Source organism: Dermatophagoides pteronyssinus, unplaced genomic scaffold, assembly GCF_027571235.1.
Source record: "Dermatophagoides pteronyssinus isolate colony J.1.1.1.1 unplaced genomic scaffold, Derpt_VIB-CSIC_2022.12 sq0009, whole genome shotgun sequence".
In the NCBI taxonomy this organism is placed as follows: domain Eukaryota; kingdom Metazoa; phylum Arthropoda; class Arachnida; order Sarcoptiformes; family Pyroglyphidae; genus Dermatophagoides; species Dermatophagoides pteronyssinus.
Window position 1 is genome coordinate 546,462 of NW_027461533.1, and position 17,840 is coordinate 564,301.

Below are 17,840 nucleotides of genomic sequence, written 5' to 3' on the forward strand. Positions count from 1 at the left end.
GAACAGATTTTTTTGGTAAACAATAAACCTGGTGGCTATTTCGACCCGACCATGATGATGGGTTGACGCGTTGACAAAAATCGAATAAAAACAAAAACAAAAATATAAAAAATAAAAAATATTCGATTCCAATCCAGAAAATTATTGCCGAAATCTTAAATGAATGGCCGCTCAAAGTGATTATCTTCTAAACGAAACCGAATTAAATAAATTGAATGGCGAAAAGAAAATCATTTTTGTTTATGATTGGCTACGACATTTGTCAAAACTTTTACATAAAGCCGAAAAGGTTTGCACTGGTTTTTGTTGATTGAATTTATTCAACAATTAATTCTTAATTCATTCATAGGATGACATTAAAGATATACAGAAAACTTTAGTTGATCAATTAATGAAACAATTATCTAGCCAAAATGGTAATCCATCTCGAAGATTGATTGCAAAATGTTTGGCCATGATATTTACTGTTGGTGATACTTTTTTGCTTTTCGATACGGTCAATAAATTTATCGAAACATTAAAGAACAAAGATGATTCTGCATCAATTTCTAATACAAAATTATCATCAATAATTTGTATTGGTATTATGTACGAAAATCTGGGAAGATTGATGGGTCGAACATATGATGAAACGGTTCAATTGTTGTTGAAATTACTGAAAAATGCCGATGTAAATACAAATTTGTTTTGCAATTGTAATGATAACTTTTATTATTTTCTTTTTGTAAAAACAGTCACAAACAAGATTCGAAATATATTCTACACTTGGTATGATAATATCGGGATTAGGTTCAGCTGGCAATTCAATTTATCGTGATGTTTATAAAAGTCTTAAACATGGAATGCTTGATCGATCAATGTCAGTTCGTGCAAATGCAGCTCGTTGTTTACAAAAATTAATCGAAGTTGCACCATTTTTGTATACAACCGAAATCGAAAATGTTTTTTCACTTTGTTTTCGTTCATTTGATGGATCCAACTATGAAGTTCGTTTAGCTGTTGCTCAAACTCTTGGAACAGTTGCTGCAATTACCCAAACACCTTCAATCAGACAAAATCTACAATCACTTCAAGTGTCAGCCAATTCAACAAAAGTAAAAATTTTTACAATTGAAGAAATTCTGAATCTTTTTGCATCGGGATTTTTACGTGGTGGAATTGGCTTTCTAAAAGCTGGCGAAATGATTAAAGGTAGTTCAACGGCCAATCGTGAAATACGAATCGGTGTAATTCATTCATATGTTGATTTTTGTAACCGTATGGGATATGAATGGATCGAACGAAATAGTCCAATTTTATTGAATCATTTTTTCGAAATACTAAGCAACTCGAAAGCCGTTTCTACACATTTGGATGCCATTCATAGTCGAAGATGTATAACATTTATATTGAGAATGATTATCAGTACTTATATCATGGAAAAAGGACAATTTATGGCAATCAAAGAATTGGTCAAAATTATGTCACAATATTCAAGAATCGGGCATGCTAATACTAATCAAAAATCTCAAGATTCAGTAAATGCTGAAGCGGAAAAAAATACTATGATAAGAAATGCAATCGATTTACAAACAGCTCATCATATTTTAGTTGTTTGTCTATTGGAAATTGGTACATTAGTCAATCAATTGGGTGCTTCTTGTCTGGCTATTTTGCATGATACTCAATTAAGTTTGATCGATAATGTATGTTTTGTGATTAATCATCCGGCACATATTGTTCGGCTATCAGCTGCCTGGTGTTTACGATGTATATGTTTAGCAGTGAATAGTCAACTTACACCTTTGATGGAACGTTCATTAGAACGGCTAGAAACATTACGTGCAAGTCCTGAATCGATAAATGGTCATTCATATGTTTTATCAGCATTGTTTGGAACGGTTCGTTATACACTGTTAGGTATACCACAAAACAAAACAAAATTAATATTCAATATTGCCGAAGATTTATTACGAACAGCATCGCAAAATAGTCGTCTTTCTATGCCACGGACACAGGCTGGTTGGCAACTAATGGGTGCCGTATTGTCATTAGGTCCAGGTCAGATTAAAAATCTTCTTCCTCGTTTGTTATTGTTGTGGAAGAATTCATTTCCACGCAATACAAAAGAATTGGATTCGGAAAAAGCACGTGGTGATGCTTTCACATGGCAAATAACATTGGAAAATCGTGCCGGCGCATTGGCTGCAATGTCAAGTTTTTTAACTTATTGTTCAAAATTAGTAACCGATGAAATACGACGACGGTTATTCACACCAATCGAATCGGCTATCACAATGCTTGTATCATTGAATAGTCATTTTAAAACATTAGGACCAGCAATCAAAGGCAGCTATACAATGGTTCGATTACGATTATATCAAGTTTTATTATCGTTACCACCACAACTTTATGAAAATTGTTTTGCCAATCTTCTTCGTTTATTGGTTTCCGATCTAACATTGACCGAAAATGTTGTGAATACATCAAGTTCCTTAATTCGTGATCTAATGCAAACTAATGCTGATATTATACTTGGTTCATGGATTCAGGATACTGAACATAGTTTGGTTGAAGATCAGATACAAAATCATCTATCATCTGGCATCGGTTCAATTGAATATGATCCAACCATATTGTATAAATCGTCGAATGATCCATTATTGGTACCTTCATCGCCACCATTAGCCGTTGCCGTTATTAATAAATCGGCACAAGTTTTTGCTTTAGTTTTTCCTTATGTTGCGCAAAAACATCGTGTTCAGATGTTGAATCATTTTCAAGAATGTTTAAAACATGCTAAATCTTCTCGACAAGAAGCCACTCAAATTAATATATTAACAGCTATGCTTGGTGCTTTAAGGACATTGGTGGAGAATAAAATCAATTTGGGAATCGATGAAGTTCGTAAACTAGTCGTTGCACAGCTATTCAACGTATTGAACCATCCGAACATATTGATACGTTATGCTGCCGCTGAATGTCTTGGACGTTGTGTACAGACAATAAATGATGGAAAATTTTTATCCAACATTACGCAACAATGTTTTGAAAAATTACGTACAACTCGTGATGCATTGACTAGAACGGGTTATTCATTAGCTATTGGTTGTATACATCATTATGTTGTAGGAATGGGTTCGGTTCCACAACTAAAGAATAACATTAGTCTTTTGTTAGCGTTGGCCGATGATCATTCATCACCATCTGTGCAATTATGGGCATTACATGCACTAACATTGATTGTCGAATCTGGTGGGCCAATGTTTCGACCATATGTTGAACCAACTTTATCTCAATGTTTAAAAATTCTAATGGCATTATCACCATCATTAATCGATATTCATCAAAGTATTGCCAAATGTCTTTCGGCTATTATTACTACGATAGGACCAGAATTTCAAACTTCTACACATTCCATTGATGAAATTCGCAAAATGATAATGATTGCATGTTCCATATTACAGGAACATGGTGATTTCCTTATCAAAAGTGAAACTATTGCCTGTCTTCAACAGCTTCATATGTTTGATAGAAATTGTTATGAATTGAATGAATTAATATTCATTCTATGTGATGGATTTATTAATTCAAGATATTTACTTCGTAAAGCATCTATCTCTTGTTTTCAACAGATTGCACAGAAAGATTCAAAAGCATTAATAGAATATGGATCGGAATGGGTTGCACGAAAAAAATCTCAGCAAACCGTTGGAATCATTTCGAATTTTAATCTACGATCCAATCATCAATTTCCAGGCATACTTGTTGCATTGCTTGATTATGAAACAAATTCTTCGAATATGAATAATATTAAGAAAATATTGAACTGTCTTGTACAACATGTGGATGAAAAGAATCTTAACCTATGGATTACATTGTGTAAAGAAGTATTAAGTGCATCGGATGCTGGAGTTACTACGGATTCGTCCAATGAGAATGATCATGAAACCGAAGAAGGTGATTTTGAAGAAAGTGGATTTAAATCTAATCATAATGATTCATTGAATATTAAGCTAACTTATCGCTGGCAAACTCGAGTGTTCATCATGAATATTTTATACAAGATTATTGCTGCATGTAGTCAATCATCGAATGATACGGCCATTCATTTTGATTTGAATTTAGCGAGGGAAAAACGTCTCACAGAACCAGATCAAGACTTTCTTGTTTTACATTTACCGGATTTAGTTCGAATGTCTTTTATTGGTGCTACATCCGACTGTGATCAATTACGTATGGAAGGTTTAAAAACACTCGAATTGGTTATCGATAAATTTGCTCATGTTCCAGAACCAGAATTTGAAAATCATGTAATTTTGGAACAATATCAGGCACAAGTCGGTGCTGCATTACGTCCAGCATTTGCAGTGGATACTCCATCACATGTAACAGCTATGGCATGTCAAGTTTGTAGTGCTTGGATTGGAAGTGGTGTAGCCAGAGATCTAAATGATTTACGTCGAGTTCATCAACTTCTTGTTTCATCATTAGAAAAACTACATAAACATTCGAATTCAAAAATCTTTAATGAAAGTGCATCGACAATGGAAAAATTGGCCATATTAAAAGCATGGGCTGAAGTTTATGTTGTAGCTATGTTACGAAATAAAGAAGAAAAAATGAAGAAATCTTCATCAAATAATAGTGAAAGTTTATTAGATCTTGTACAGCCACAATTATTAACATTATCAAAATATTGGATTTTTGCTTTAAAAGATCATGCTTTACTTACATTACCAGATGAATATTATAGTCAAATACCACCAGATGGAAGTACATTTTTCAATCTTGAAACCATTGATGTTGTACGGCCAATGTATCGTGCATCATGGCCATCAATTTTAAATGCTGCAGCATTATGGCTTTGTACTGATAAAGGATTTGAATTATTAGATAATGATAGTTCATTAAATCTAACTAGATTTGAACAATTTTATTTATTATTTGGTGTTTGTATTGAATCTTTAAGTAATCCAAAATCAACCGAACAAGCTATACATGTTCAAACATATCTTGATTCATTAAAAGAACTTATTCAACATAATGAAGTAACCGAAACAATTTTATCAAATGATACAAAATTAATATTAGAATTATGTCAAGTATTACATCGTCTTTTATTGACACATGAAGTTTCTGGTTCACAAGTTGTTATAACTGAAATTATCAAATCTTTAATCGATATACAGATACGAATGAAACGTGATGATAATAATGATGATTCGAATGATGGATCATCAGTTACAGGTGTTGAAGCACATAAATCGATTGTTTATTCTATATTGGAAATATGTTTAGCCATTCTAGTTAGACAATTACCACAACTTTGTCCACAATTGGCCAAAACACCGGAATTTTCTTTTGTTCGTAGTCATAAATCTACAAATTATGCCCTGTTCAATAATGATAATGCACGAATCATTGCAAATGTTTTACAAATCTTAACCGATCTATGTAATGTTTGTCGACCATCAGATAGCGTTACAATATTGCCAACAATTCTTTATCTATTTATTGGTGTATTTTGTGAATTATCCGTTGTATGTCAAACTGTTTATGATGAAAAATTATATGAAAAACAACCGATAATCACTTTTCTTAAGTGTATTAAAAATTTTTGTACATCACCAATATTATTGAATCATAATGATAATGATGAAATTCGTATAAAGTGGATTCAATTACTACAGACTGCTATTGCTCGAATATTAGATCTTTCTAAAACAAGTAAGTTTTTTTTTAAAAAAAGTTTCAAGTGGATTTTTAGAATTTATTCCAAAATCCTTTTTCCATCCATTATTATTCTCTTTCTTTCTCGCTATAGGTGGTGATGAACAGAAACAAGATTTTATATCAACATTATTGGCCATCGGTGTATTTATCATACATTCACCGGAACAAGTTTTATCTCATCCACAAATACAATATCCAGTTATTAATCTAATGACTCGTGCATTAAAATCTGAAAATGAACTTGTTCAATTGAAATGTATTGAAACATTGAAATCAGTGTTTACAATACAACAAAACAATGATCAATCTACTTTTTATATACATAATTTAGCCAATGAATTGATTGATGTATATTATTCATTGGTTACATCTTTTCGAATGAATCAATCATTATCGAATAATCGTATTGCATCAATGATTAATATTTTAGCATGTTTAGAGATTCTTGTTAGCAAAGCTAATGATGAAAAACGTAAGTATACTTATTCCACTATTCACTTAATAATTGGGGTAACTCTTGTTGATTTATTTTTTTTGGAATCATTTTATTAGGAATCAATATGCTTTACATTTATATTCCGGCATTGATTTCATTGTTGAATGTTGATCAATCTTCAACAGAAATTCACCAGACCAACACCAGACTAGTAAGTCAATTTCATACACAAAAAATTATGATACATGAACATTCATTGAAAAAATTAACCGAAATTGGACCAAAATATCCGGATGAATTTAAACAAATTATGAATGGTAATCCAACATATAGTGATTGTCTAAAGAAAGCTATCCATCATCAAGGACGAAAAAATCTTCATGATATAAACAATGGTTCAACAACAACATTATCACAACAAAAATCATCAAATGAAAATCAAAGCATTAAACTTAAAGTTGATTTTAGTAATTATAAATAAATTGTATTTTTAAAATTAATATTTACAAATGAAATAAAATTGATTATTGTTTTTTTTTAAAAAATCGATTGACTTTTTAAAGTTTTAACCCCCCAATTTTCAAACATTTATTACCTTTCAGTACAACCTTGAGAGTTCCTTATATAGAAAAAATGCTATCCATGGAATCCATCTTCCAATCAGAAAAACAAAAATCGAATCCTAAGCATTCATTTTTCTTTTGAGTGGGCATGGCCAAAATATCTTTTCAATGATTGGCTATGTAGACAAACAATGTAATGACAATGTTGAATAAATAAGGCGGAGCCTATTTTCTTCTTTGATGTTGGTTCCAAAGTTATATTTGAAAAGAGAAAGGTGTGGCTTAATTCAAATTTTTGAATTTGAATTTTACATTTACACAGTTGGTGAGTATGTCTGAATAACAATGACAACAAAAAAAAACAGAATGTTGGATGTGCAATGTGGTAAGATTAATATGTGAATAATGTGAAAGAAAAAGAAGGAAAAATAAAAATATATTTTCCTTTTTTTTTGGTGGATGAATCGTGCGGCCAAGAGTTTTGTTGGATGATCATCTCATTTCATTGAAGAGCCCTCAAACATTCAAGAGCCACTGTTGGCCAGGAAAGATCGAAATACGAATTCAAAAAGAATTTGAATAAGAGAAAAAGAAGAAGAGAGGGAGAGAGAGAGTTTCATCATATCGCATTTTTTTTCATTTAATATTAGAACGACAACAAGCATCTTTTGTGAAATAAAGGACCATTTTCATCTTCATCAACAACATCATCATACTTTTTAAAGCAAGCACTTCTTGATCATCATCATCAAGATCTTATCCATAGTTTTTTCCTTTCCTTTTCGAATCATTCATTCATTCATTCATATATCGACGACCATTTACCATCATCATCATCTTGAACGATATTCGCTTTATTGAACATTATCTAAGTCTTCAATATCAACGATCTTTCTACAAGTTTCGAGTGTTCCCGAGTGAAACAAAAAAAAAATCAACAAGCCATAATGAATATAGGTCCATCTACCTCTTCCCCACCACCACCACCACCACCACCTTCGATATCATCATCATCATCATCTAACGCAACAATTTCTTCTCATCATCATCATCATCATCCTCATCAATATGGTTCGAACGCTACAGAAATGTCTCGATCAACATTTCCAAACACAGCTTATTATGATCCATTCTATGCTAATACGGCAACATCACCTTGGAGTTCATATCCAACACCAGTATCATATTCAACATCAACATCACATAATGTTGTTACAGCGGCAGCAGCAGCTGCTGCAGCTGCCGCTAATAATTGTATTCTTGGTTCAAATGGATCAAAACATAGTTTGGTTAATCAACATTTTACTACCGTACATCATCATCATCATACGCAAAGACGAAAACGTCGTGTTTTATTTACCCAAGCACAGGTATATCTCATCTTTTTTCACATAATGACCTCTCTCATTCTCAACCATAATCACAATGACAATAATTGACAGGGTTGACATACACAGACATACCTTTTTAGTATACATCCTTATCGAACACTCTTCAAAATTCATGAATTTCAATTTGATTATGATGATGACCACTTATATACACTGTTCATTTCATTTCTATAAATCCCTTTTTTCTTTTCTTAAAAGCCAAGCAATTTGCTTTATTCATTCAAATTCACTTATTATCATTATTTTTTTTCCAATTAAAAAACCCAAAATTACATAGGTATATGAATTGGAAAGACGATTTAAACAACAACGTTATTTATCAGCACCTGAACGTGAACATTTAGCACAATTAATTCAGCTAACACCTACACAGGTGAAAATTTGGTTTCAGGTAAGCTTAGTAGTAACAAACAAACAAACAAACAAAACTAACCAACCAATCAATCGACACCAACTGATTTCTCTAATTGAATTTTTTTGTTTTGTTTATTCCGTTTTGTTTTGTTGATTTTGTCAATCTTTTTTTATCATTCATAATAATCATCAATTAAGAATCATCGTTATAAATGTAAACGACAAGCAAAAGAAAAATCAATGAGTGAAAGTTCACCAACAACAAGTTTAACACCAAATACCATTCCATCACCACCATTATCATCAAATAATGATGATGATCATCAACCGCATCCACATACACATCATACACATCATCATCTTTCACATCATATGAATTTGACAGCCAATGTTAATAATAATAATAATAACAGTACGACATCGGTAAATACAAATTCAACAACATCATCATCGCCATATTGTATTGAATCAACACAATTAACAGCAACAACAACAACAACAACAGCTACAGCGATAGCAACCTCACCACGTAAGGTAGCAGTTCCGGTACTTATCAAAGATAATAAACCGACCATTCTGTAAGTTTTGTTTATTTACATTTGCATGAATATTTTGATGAATTTTCATAATCATTATTTAAATATTTTCTCACACACACACACACTAATCACTATAGTCAAATGGATGCTCGTGATGCTACATATCCAACTGTACCTGGTCAAATGCATCCTCATCATCATCATCCGCATCATCCACATAGTGCAAGCAGTATGTTATTTGGTACACAGAATTCAACATTAACTGGTCAACCACATGTACATCATTATCATCATTTGACTGGTAATCATCCTCATCATCATCATCCACATCATCCACATCATCATCCATCATCAATGGCATTTACATCAAATCCATTCGGTACAACAAATGGTTTTACAATTGGACCACCATCAACAAATCCGGTAATGGCTACTGGTCAACCACCACCGCCACCACCACCATCTATAAATCCACATCATCCACATCATCATCATCAACCAACATCAGCAACCGATATGGCTGCTGCTGCTCATCATCATCCTCATCATGATTTTCTATTGCGAACTTCACATTGGTGATGACAAATTTCAAAATTTAAGTTAATTGAATTAAATGTAGCCCAAAAACCAAAAAAAATGACCGAACAAGTCATGGGCTTTATTCAATTGAATTACCTAGTTATCATTATTTGGCTTAAATATTCATTCATTCATTCATTATTGGCTTGTATTTTGTGACAATTTCTTTTCAAACTTGAAACCTTTTTTTTTCTCTGTGTGTGTATTGTTATCAAATTCATAATAAACCCCGTCAATTATCGATTTCAATCGATTTTTCCTCTCCCCCTTTTCAAAGTAATTGAAACATTTTTTATTTTTCATTGAAAATTTGAAATAAAAATGTTTTCAAAACAGAAATCAAAGGTATTTTTGTCGTCAATTTGTTTGTTTGTTCAAATTACGCTAATTTTTTTTCTTTTGAAAATCATATTTATATCATGTTTTCTTTAATGAAAGAAAACATTGTTCCCCCTCCCGAAAAAATAACACATAGATCGTTTTACCTAGGTTCATAATATTGAAACTTTCTTTCATTTTTTACTGATTGGGTCAATTATTTAGCCATTATTAACAAGATTATATTTTGTTTGTGTGTGTGTGTGTTATTCAGTGTAACCAAACCACAATAATGTGGTCACTTATCGTCGTTTTTATGTGTTTATTAGGCTTGCGTTTGAACAAAAAAAGAAACATTTAACGGCCATCAAAAAAACACATTAACAAAGTAGTTGCCGTTGTTTAGTTGTTTGGTTGTTTAGCTGTAGAAATGTATATCGAAAAAAAATGAAACCCTACTTTACATTTTTCTTTTTGCATTCATCATTCATTATAACAACAACAACAACAATGATTTGATTGATTGATAAACTTCGGTATTTTTTTGAAAGTTTTCGATACATTTATTGTGTTATTTGAAATGAAATTTGTCAAATTATCATCAATCAATGAATGAATGAATGTGATACGGGTGTGAAATGTGATTTTATAATAGGTTTATGTATTCAGAGATTTATTCAATTCAATTCAATTCAAATGAATTCATTTACACCACCGGTTTTTATGTTTGTTTGTTATGACCCAATGTTCCAAACATTTGTTGTTGTTGTTGTTATTCATCATTATTTGGATCCAAAAAATCTTATTTCTTTTCATCATCGACGACGACAATATGTTTGACATCTTTGACTGAATCTTTACCATCAAAAAATATGATTCGATTGGCAGCGTTTTACCGCACACCGTAAAACATAACCACAACAACATTCTCGATTCGCCAAACAAACACACTGGGATAAAAAACAAAAAACAAAAAAAAAGACGACAAAATGTAGCATAAAAAACACAACGGTCGTGTGTTTTTTTTTTTGTTTGTTTCAGGAGAAAACATCCACACAATCAGATGCTGATGAATTCAAAAAAAAAAAAAAATCTTATGGTAACAAAAATTCATCTAAACTTCTGACATAGTGACTCATTCAATTCAGTTCAGTTTATTTTGGTTTATTTATCCTGATTCAATCAACCAGAATCAAGTATATTTTTTCAATTCATATCCATTCATTCAACCAAAAGAAAATCCCAAAAACCAAAACACTATGGATCTGTTTTTATTATCATCGTGTTTAGTTTTGTTTGGGTGACACGTTTGTTTGTTTGTTTGTCTGAAAATTTTTTGCTCTAATTTAGTCCAAAATAATAATAACACACAAGCTGATCGTTCATTTCGTAATTTTTTTTTTTATTGAAGAAAAATGAAAAAAATTTCATTTTTTTCTGGAAAACATGCTGCTGGGATGTGAGAATGGGAACCAAAAACCAACAAACCGACCTTGTTTCGTTGATAATAATTTTTTTTACTTCATTCAGAAAAATTATTCAAGCAAAATTTTACATTGGATATGAATAAATAAAATTATGTTAATTATTATCTAATTTTTTTTTGGTTTCCACTTGAATTCTTTGAAATTTTTCATTCATTCGGTAAAGAAAAACTTTAAAATATCAAAGAAAAATTATTATTTTTCTGATTGCACAATAACAATTATGGTTTGTGTAACGATTATTATTATGATTACGATGATGATTATGATCGACTGGACAAAATGCAGTGTTTGTTTGGTTCGGTAAATTTTTTTTCTCTTTTTTTCACAAACCAAACGTGAAATATGAACTCACCTAGGGCCCTTGTGTCTGTGTGTGTACGCGAATGTTGCACGTGGGAACCTTTCAATACAGAAATGCTTCTGGGTTTGTTTTTTTTCCTTCTCCTGTTTTGAGCTAGAAAAAAATATATCTTTTGTCATTTTGTATGAATGAATAAATGATCGAAACATTGGTTATTTCCCGAAATCTGAACTTTTTTTTTCCCTAAAAAAAAGCCAAAATAATTAGAGTTTAAAGTCAGGAATTATTGTTGTTGTTGATAATCAAATTAAAATCATATTCATATCATATTTATTATGGATTCTCATTCAGGTTTACCCATAGGGCATTTGTGTTCATTCGGTGTGTTTGTGTGTGTGTGTGTGTGTTGACATTCAATGCATCATACAGGCAATGACTATGGCAATTTTTTGTTCCGGACATAACATCATCATATCCATTCACCGGAAAACAAAGCAAAATGAAATTGAAAATGAAAAAAGAACGAAGGAAATTATTTGTGAAAACGTCTGCTTTATGATTGCTGCTTTTTATATTTGAAGAGGATTAATAATAACAATTCATTCATTCGATGATGATTCTATGATGATGATTTGATGATGATGATGATGATGAAAAAAATCAATCAACCGAATTCAATCAAACTAACTAAATAAGAATTGAAATGGATCGATTCATTGTTTTTCGTTGTTTTATTCTTGTTTGAAGTAGAAATCGATTTTTACTGGTAAGCTTTCTTTTATTTTATTCTCTTGCTGGTCACTAGCATCAAAATCAGAAATGAATGAAAATGAATTTTCTCTGTGTTTGATTTTTAATAGCAAAGTAAATAGAACGACAACAGCAAAAACACAATCAACACATTTTTTTTTGTTGAAACAAACAGAATCGACCAACAAGAAATAAAATTCTGATTGTAAATGAATTCATTTTGATGTGTGTTGGTTGTGTGTTTCTCTAACGTTTTCTCTAACGCTCGAAAAACAAATCCCAAATAACGTTCGGTCCGTTTGGTCCGTACGATAGTTTTGGTCCAGTATCGAATGCTGATGAATGGATGATGATGATTTGGAAAGCTAGACATTCTGCCATTGACAAATGTATTATATTCTCTCATTTGCTGTTGATGATTTTTTTTTCAATCATCAACTTGGTTCAGAAACACACACACATAGAAATGCTTCTTTTTTTTTTTTTTTTTTTTTTGGTTACAATTACAATTCTTAGTGTCAATTGCAAATGTTTATTTGTTTGTTTGTACGGAATATTCCGGATGTGTGAACGGGAAAATGACAACAACAACAAAAATGAAATGAAATGAAATTTGATCGGTGTTTGCAATGAAAATGAGAATTTCTCTATATATTCTTTTGGTTTGAATGCAAGTAAGTAATGAAACAAACAAACCCAAACAAAAAGACAAAAGACAATATAAGAATTCAATTCAAATCTTGAACATTCAATTCATCCAATGGTCGAAATGTGGACACACACACTGGCAAGGCACTTAGCATCTTTTTGATCATTGAGATATCTCTATTTGCTTTCCACACACACACACACATTGACGATGTCCATTTTTTTCATCATCATTTCACACGCAGATATTTATTTATTTATTTGGTTGGTGTTCTCGAGTATCGATGTGTTATAATATTTTTGGATGCTTTTTCTTTGTTTGTTTCATCAAATATGATGATCAGGGCATCATCATCGACTTATATAATTCATATCGAATAAGAAGATGATGATGACAAATTCAAATGTAAAAGAAAAAAGAAAAAATTCAATTACGGGTATCGACGTCGTCGGTATTACCATACCATATGATCTTTGCGGTTATGGTGATGATGATAAAAAGAAAAAAAGAAAAGATCATCATCGATTGATGAGCCCATTCTAGCTGTCAATTTTTGGTTTTTTTCGCATTCTCGGATATGCATTTGTGTGTTTTGCATTTTTTCTTTTGCATTTTTTTTTTTTGTTTGTTTTGTTTGCCTTTTGCTTGTTGAATATTATTATGTATGCATACATGCCACACACAATGAGAATGCCAAAAAAAAGAAGAAAAATTTCTATATATGTGGTTTATGCTCACAAATATTATTAGAGAAAATTCAAAATGTAAATAATAATCATCATCATCAATGTGATGATTGAATTGAATTGAATTGAACAAAAAAAAAAAAAAAAATTTTTAAAGTGTTCTGTCAACACACCAAACACATCTTTTTCAGTTGTTGTGGTTAACTCCACCTCCGTTCATTTTTTTTTCCATTGAATTTTCACTTCTGATGATGATGGTAGTTTTTAGAATTGTCAATTTTTTTTTGAATTTTTTGCTGGAAAAGAAAATTGACAGTGAAAACATGATGCATACCAATGATGAATCTATCTATAAAATGCAAAAAGAAAAAAAATTCAGCAAGTCAATCAAAATCGACAGATTATGTATGATTTGAATGACAAACGATTCGATTTGATTTTTTTGGATTGACAACCACCACCATTGAATCATTGAATCACCATAACAAACATTACTTTTGATCGTTTCTTGTCAAAAAAATGAAAAAAATATGAAAAAATGAAAATCATTTTGGTGTTTTTTGAATTGTACGAAATTCTTTCGTTTTTTTTCGTTTGCAGGTGTTCAGCCACAGAAAAAAAAGGATGTATGATTTGTGGTGCGCTGTTTGTTTGTTTGGTTGTTGTTGTTGGCGTATTGGATCAATGACAAATGATTTGGACCATAGAAAAGAAAAAAAATTTTGTATTGTATTTTTGAACAGGAATTTTTTTTTCGTTCTGATTGTCACCTTTGCAGTTGTCAACCAAGGTAAAATTTGCTTTCTTTTGCGAAAAAAGCAAATTTTACGCCAAATTGACTTGAGATAGAGATAGAAGCAGGACCTTTTTTTTGATCAAAAATATGAAAAATAAACAAACATTTAGCGAACATTGAAAGAAGAATTTGCACTAAAACTTATTATTATTTGTTCAATAACAAAATATTCTTTCATTTCATTTTTCTGCTTTGATAATTTGTTTGTTTTTCTGCTGTTTGGTTGGCGTGTGTGGGTTTTATTATTATTTTTTAGCAACGGTAAGCAGAAAATCAGATATTCAGAAAAAATGTACGGTTCCAAATTTGAATTGAAAAGAAATTTTTCACTCTCGATATTTCGGTTGGTTCAATAGTGTTACGCTTTTCATTTTCTGGCCCAAAAATAATAATAAACTAATCAGGTGAGAATGTTGTAAAGCAGCTCAAAACCCGAACCAACCAACCAAACCAAAAGAAGACATCATCATTTAGCCAAATGGCATTTGAATTATCTCATTGTGATAATCGGCTTCAAGTGGCCTACGAACCAAATTTATTTTATTTTTTCAGAGGTGGTGGTGACAAACAGTCAAACAAACAAACAAACATAATCTATTTTGACAAATTGAAAAAAGAGTTCCAAACAAAAAAAGAATGGTTTTTTGATGGATGAGTTTCTAATATACCTATCATCATCATTCGATTGTTGTTGTTGTTGTTGTTCATTTTGACAATCTGAATGGACCTGGATTTTCACGCATTTTCAAAATGAAATTCTTTGTTGTTGATTTTAAGGTACTCCAAAAAAACAGCGAAAAAAATCTGCTGATCCATCAATCAATCAATTATTGAAATCAATCAGAAATTGAATTGACATCATCAACAAATCACGGATGTTCTTGTTTTTTGTTTTTTAGGTAAACATTATTCACTGATTTTCAAGGGTAAACATCTTTTTTAATGAAAAAAAGTTTTTTTCGCAAAATTCTCAAGTTCAAAATTGTTTCATTTTTTGCTGATGTTATTGTTGATGTTATTGAAAATCAATTTATAATTACTTTTCGCTTGTTTTGTTTTGCTTTGTTTTGTTTTGGTTATAGCTTCGTTGCTTTTTCAAAATATTTTGATTAAGATTAAATGTTCTGTGCATTCTCAATTGATGATGATGTAGTGGATCCTTCATTTGAGAAATGAAAGCAGCCAAAATGCGTTCAGTTATTATAATGAATGATTTTTTTTTTTGCATTTCATTTAAAATAAAGATACTTATCCATGTCAAAACAACAATTTTGAATTGAATGAATGAACTTTGAATATATTTTTCAACAACAGAAACTGTTTTTCCTCTCGTTTAATTTCAATTTAGGTTATGATCATCATCATCAAAACCTAAATAAGGGTAAGTGATTATTGGGGGGGGTTAAAATGATGGATTCATTCAGAAAAAAAATATGAAATTCATTTTCATTGTGTCCTTCTTCGTGTATGTATGTATGTTTTGGGCAAGAACAAGAATGACACTTGAAGATTTTTTTCTCTTCTATAGTTTTTTCACCATTGATTTCAATCAACAATTCAATAACTGATCGATATTGTTATTGTTATCGATCGATGATGATATTTGGTTCAAATATTTTTTTCATTATTATTATTATTTTTACTAGCCCCTTATCCATCTTCAAATCATCATCAATATAAGGTATATAAACTCTTGAACCAACCAACCAACCCTCTTTATTAATTTTCATTTTTTTTTTTGTTGAAAAAAATTTGTTCAAATCAGAGATGAAATCCGGACACTTGAAAATCATCTGGGAGCATATATAGACTGTGTGTGTGTGTGTGCACTATATCAAAACAGAAATAAGAAAAAAAGAATAGAATTGCAGCAATACCCGAATTGAATGAATGAAAAACCCGAATAAAAATTTTTTTTTGTTGAATCAGATCCACTTGAAACCAACGAACAACCGAACAACAACAACAACATTGTGAAGAAAAGAAAACATGAGCCATATGAACCTTGACCACTTGATCATCATGATCATCATGATGATCGTTTGCTTTTTCACATCTGTCATCCTCATCACCAATCATCATCATCATATTCGATAACAATAACAATCCTGGTACACGAAAATAAAAAAATTTCGGGTCTCAATATCAAAACAAAACATTTTTTTTGATTCACTCCTTGTTTCCTTTACTTAGCAGCCATAATATTCATGCTATAATATTTTTTAACACATAAATACACAAGTGGGGGTTTTTTTCTTCAATTCTCGATGATCCGATTTGTTGTTGTTGTTGTTGTGACACTTTTACCTACTCAATCAAATGATGATGATTTTTTTTTGAGGAAACAAAAGTGGTGATTTTTCATGTTCGTTTATCTAGCGAGTGTGTGTGTGTGTGTAGGCCAAAAACAACATTTGAAAATTTCAAAATTTCAAATCTTTCCGATTGAACTTTTTAAAAGAAAACAAACGACGACCTGAATTCTTTATATGTACCTACTACCTGGCTAAAAGTATTTAGGTTCGGGTTATTTCATTCATCAAATGCATTTCTTCACTTTTCATAAAAAATTGATTGATTGATTGATCGATCGAGATGTGTACAGGAATTGAATTGAATGACCTTTAAGACCACACACACACAGGTATGCTTTGTTGACCAGAACAAAAAGAAAAAAATTGATTCGTAAACAAAATCAATTTTATTTACTTTTGTAGAAACATCATCTTCAATGTAGCTTTAGGGGCTGGATGGATGGCTGGCTGATGAACTCTCCATTTATAATTCCAATTTGAATTTAGCCAACGGTAACATTTTAACAAGCAAAAAATATAATGTAATGTAATTATATTCAAGTACTCTTTTTTTTCCTCTATAGTAACGATTCTTGAAAGAATGGATATTGTCGTCATTGTCGTTCCACATGTTTGGATCTTTTGTGCTTGTGTGATGATCAATGGTTAATTCCATTCATCCACTCTCTCTCTCTCTCTCTCTCTACTCTAATTAATTCAATCATAAAATCATAATAAGCCCATTATTATTATGATTGTGTTTGTTTGTTTAAATTCATTTTTCTTTTTCAATGAAAAAGAATAATAAAGTTTTTTTCGTCATTTTTTCAATTACTTAATTAAAAAGCAAAGGATTTTTTTTTTTAAAAAATAATTCAATTAATTTAATCCTAAAACATCTATTTTTGCTAACAATTTTTTCACTTATTGTAGATGGCAGCCCCTTTTACAAAAAAAAAAAAAAAAAAATGTTTTGTCAATG

The 17,840-nt window shown here is 30.9% G+C and overlaps 2 protein-coding genes and 1 long non-coding RNA gene across 5 annotated transcripts; all 3 read left to right on the forward strand.

Annotated features, from left to right (window-relative positions):
* Positions 1 to 27: 27 nt before the first annotated feature.
* Positions 28 to 6,674, forward strand: LOC113789339 (HEAT repeat-containing protein 5B). The gene is made up of 5 exons (XM_027338859.2): positions 28 to 289; positions 350 to 670; positions 735 to 5,709; positions 5,807 to 6,187; positions 6,268 to 6,674. The coding sequence occupies exons 1-5, from the start codon at positions 164 to 166 to the stop codon at positions 6,630 to 6,632; spliced, it is 6,168 nt and encodes a 2,055-aa protein (XP_027194660.2). The 5' UTR covers positions 28 to 163; the 3' UTR covers positions 6,633 to 6,674.
* A 488-nt stretch (positions 6,675 to 7,162) lies between these two features.
* LOC113789343 (uncharacterized) lies at positions 7,163 to 9,635 on the forward strand. The gene is made up of 4 exons (XM_027338862.2): positions 7,163 to 8,084; positions 8,383 to 8,496; positions 8,658 to 9,037; positions 9,136 to 9,635. The coding sequence occupies exons 1-4, from the start codon at positions 7,662 to 7,664 to the stop codon at positions 9,575 to 9,577; spliced, it is 1,359 nt and encodes a 452-aa protein (XP_027194663.2). The 5' UTR covers positions 7,163 to 7,661; the 3' UTR covers positions 9,578 to 9,635.
* A 5,969-nt stretch (positions 9,636 to 15,604) lies between these two features.
* On the forward strand, positions 15,605 to 17,680 carry LOC142645339 (uncharacterized). 3 transcript variants are annotated; one of them, XR_012846502.1, is made up of 5 exons: positions 15,605 to 16,029; positions 16,093 to 16,245; positions 16,330 to 17,208; positions 17,282 to 17,371; positions 17,443 to 17,680. It is a non-coding gene; the product is annotated as an uncharacterized LOC142645339 (long non-coding RNA). The 3 variants fall into 3 exon arrangements; XR_012846503.1 differs by having other exon boundaries at positions 15,605 to 15,945; positions 16,211 to 16,245; XR_012846501.1 differs by having other exon boundaries at positions 15,930 to 16,033.
* The last annotated feature ends 160 nt before the right edge of the window (positions 17,681 to 17,840 follow it).

Coding starts and splice junctions, on each gene's coding strand:
- LOC113789339 (XM_027338859.2), top strand. CDS start 164: ATGGCCGCTCAAAGTGATTATCTTCTAAACGAAACCGAATTAAATAAA. Junction 290..349: donor TTTTACATAAAGCCGAAAAG/GTTTGCACTGGT, acceptor ATTCATTCATAG/GATGACATTAAAGATATACA. Junction 671..734: donor AATTACTGAAAAATGCCGAT/GTAAATACAAAT, acceptor TTGTAAAAACAG/TCACAAACAAGATTCGAAAT.
- LOC113789343 (XM_027338862.2), top strand. CDS start 7,662: ATGAATATAGGTCCATCTACCTCTTCCCCACCACCACCACCACCACCA. Junction 8,497..8,657: donor AGGTGAAAATTTGGTTTCAG/GTAAGCTTAGTA, acceptor TCATCAATTAAG/AATCATCGTTATAAATGTAA. Junction 9,038..9,135: donor GATAATAAACCGACCATTCT/GTAAGTTTTGTT, acceptor TAATCACTATAG/TCAAATGGATGCTCGTGATG.